At 44.0% G+C, this 1361-nt stretch overlaps 1 protein-coding gene across 1 annotated transcript; it reads right to left on the reverse strand.

Moving 5' to 3' along the window:
* Positions 1–1138, reverse strand: LOC132788625 (muscle-specific protein 20). The gene is made up of 3 exons (XM_060796121.1): positions 1018–1138; positions 552–884; positions 1–483 (listed from the first exon to the last, which is right to left on the reverse strand). The coding sequence occupies exons 1-3, from the start codon at positions 1045–1047 to the stop codon at positions 292–294; spliced, it is 555 nt and encodes a 184-aa protein (XP_060652104.1). The 5' UTR covers positions 1048–1138; the 3' UTR covers positions 1–291.
* Between the last annotated feature and the right edge of the window lie 223 nt (positions 1139–1361).

Here is a 1361-nt window from a genome sequence, read left to right on the forward strand (position 1 = left end):
TTTTCTCCACATTTTCATCATCATCTTTATTTTTTGTAATTTTTTGTTGTATAAATAAACTTAGGCGTATACTTAATATAAGGCGCATCTACAAGCCTTTGAGTGTTGCATATGCATTTGCATTTGTGTGTGAGTGTGTGTGTATGTGTTTTTCATTCTTTTTTTTTTTGTATTTGTGAGGAATATTTTTTGTTTTGTTTTGTTTAATGTTGCAGTTAAACTTAACAGTTAAAAAATTATAGAAAGACAGACAGAATAAATGAGAACTCCAGACGGAACGACTGAGCCAATTTACTTGCCGAGCAAGATCTTGCGGCCAGCGCCCAAGTTCTGACCAGCCTGGGTGGCACCCTTGTTGGAACCAGCCTGCAGGCCAACGATGGTCTGGCCAGCCTTCAGCTGCTCCTCGCTGAAGTCGCGCTTGCACTCATCGGCGGGCTTGGGGCCCAAGAAGGGACCCTTGAAGTCAGCGTGCTTGTAGGTCTGCAAAGACAAGATCAAGGCAAACGAATTAATGCCGATCGATAGGAAAGAGTCAGGTGATTACTTACAGCACGGCCCAGGGCGAAGATGGTGTTGGTGACGTTGGCAATGTCCTTCTTTTCGTACAAGTCGACGGTCTGGAAGACATCAATGTCGGGCACACCGTATTCCTTGAGGGCCTTCTGGAAGTTGTTGATGTTCTCCATGAACTTGAACTGGCCACCAGATGAGTTGATCTTGGCGACAGCGTTGGGGGACAGTTTGTTGATCAGATTGCAGAGCACCTGGCCGTCCTTGAGCACATCCTCGTATGCCTGGCCACCGGGGAATTTCTCACCGAGAATGGCCTCAATCCATTCCTGGGCCTCCTTGTCCATCTCGGGATTGCGTTTGCCGGCAATCTGCACAATTAAACAAAGCAATTAACATCTTGTTTTGGCACTTTAACACTTTCATTTGCAATTCATTTTCGATTTTTTCACTTTGTCCGAAATCTCAAATAGTATTTCATTTTTATTTCTTTTTTGTATTCACCTTGGCACGAACAGCACGTTCAAGAGACATTTTGTTGTGATTTGTTTTTTTGGGGGGAGGTTTACTCGGTTTGTATGATCTTCACCAAAGCTATTGCAAGCCTACACTGATGCCAGTCCACAGGGCGTATGCGGCTTTTAAAGCGCGAGAGCGAGAGATTGGCCCACACACACAAGTGTAGGTGATTTTCAAGAATTTTCCAAAAATATATCCGAATTCGGAGTCGTCTTCATGAACGAGCGAAAGCTGTGAGATTTTTGCGGCCAATGCGTAGGCGTCAGTCAGCACAACATGTGTGTGCTTTTATTTTGAATGTGTGTGTGTGAATAATATTTGCTCACTTT

The sequence above is a fragment of the Drosophila nasuta genome, chromosome 3 (assembly GCF_023558535.2).
Source record: "Drosophila nasuta strain 15112-1781.00 chromosome 3, ASM2355853v1, whole genome shotgun sequence".
In the NCBI taxonomy this organism is placed as follows: domain Eukaryota; kingdom Metazoa; phylum Arthropoda; class Insecta; order Diptera; family Drosophilidae; genus Drosophila; species Drosophila nasuta.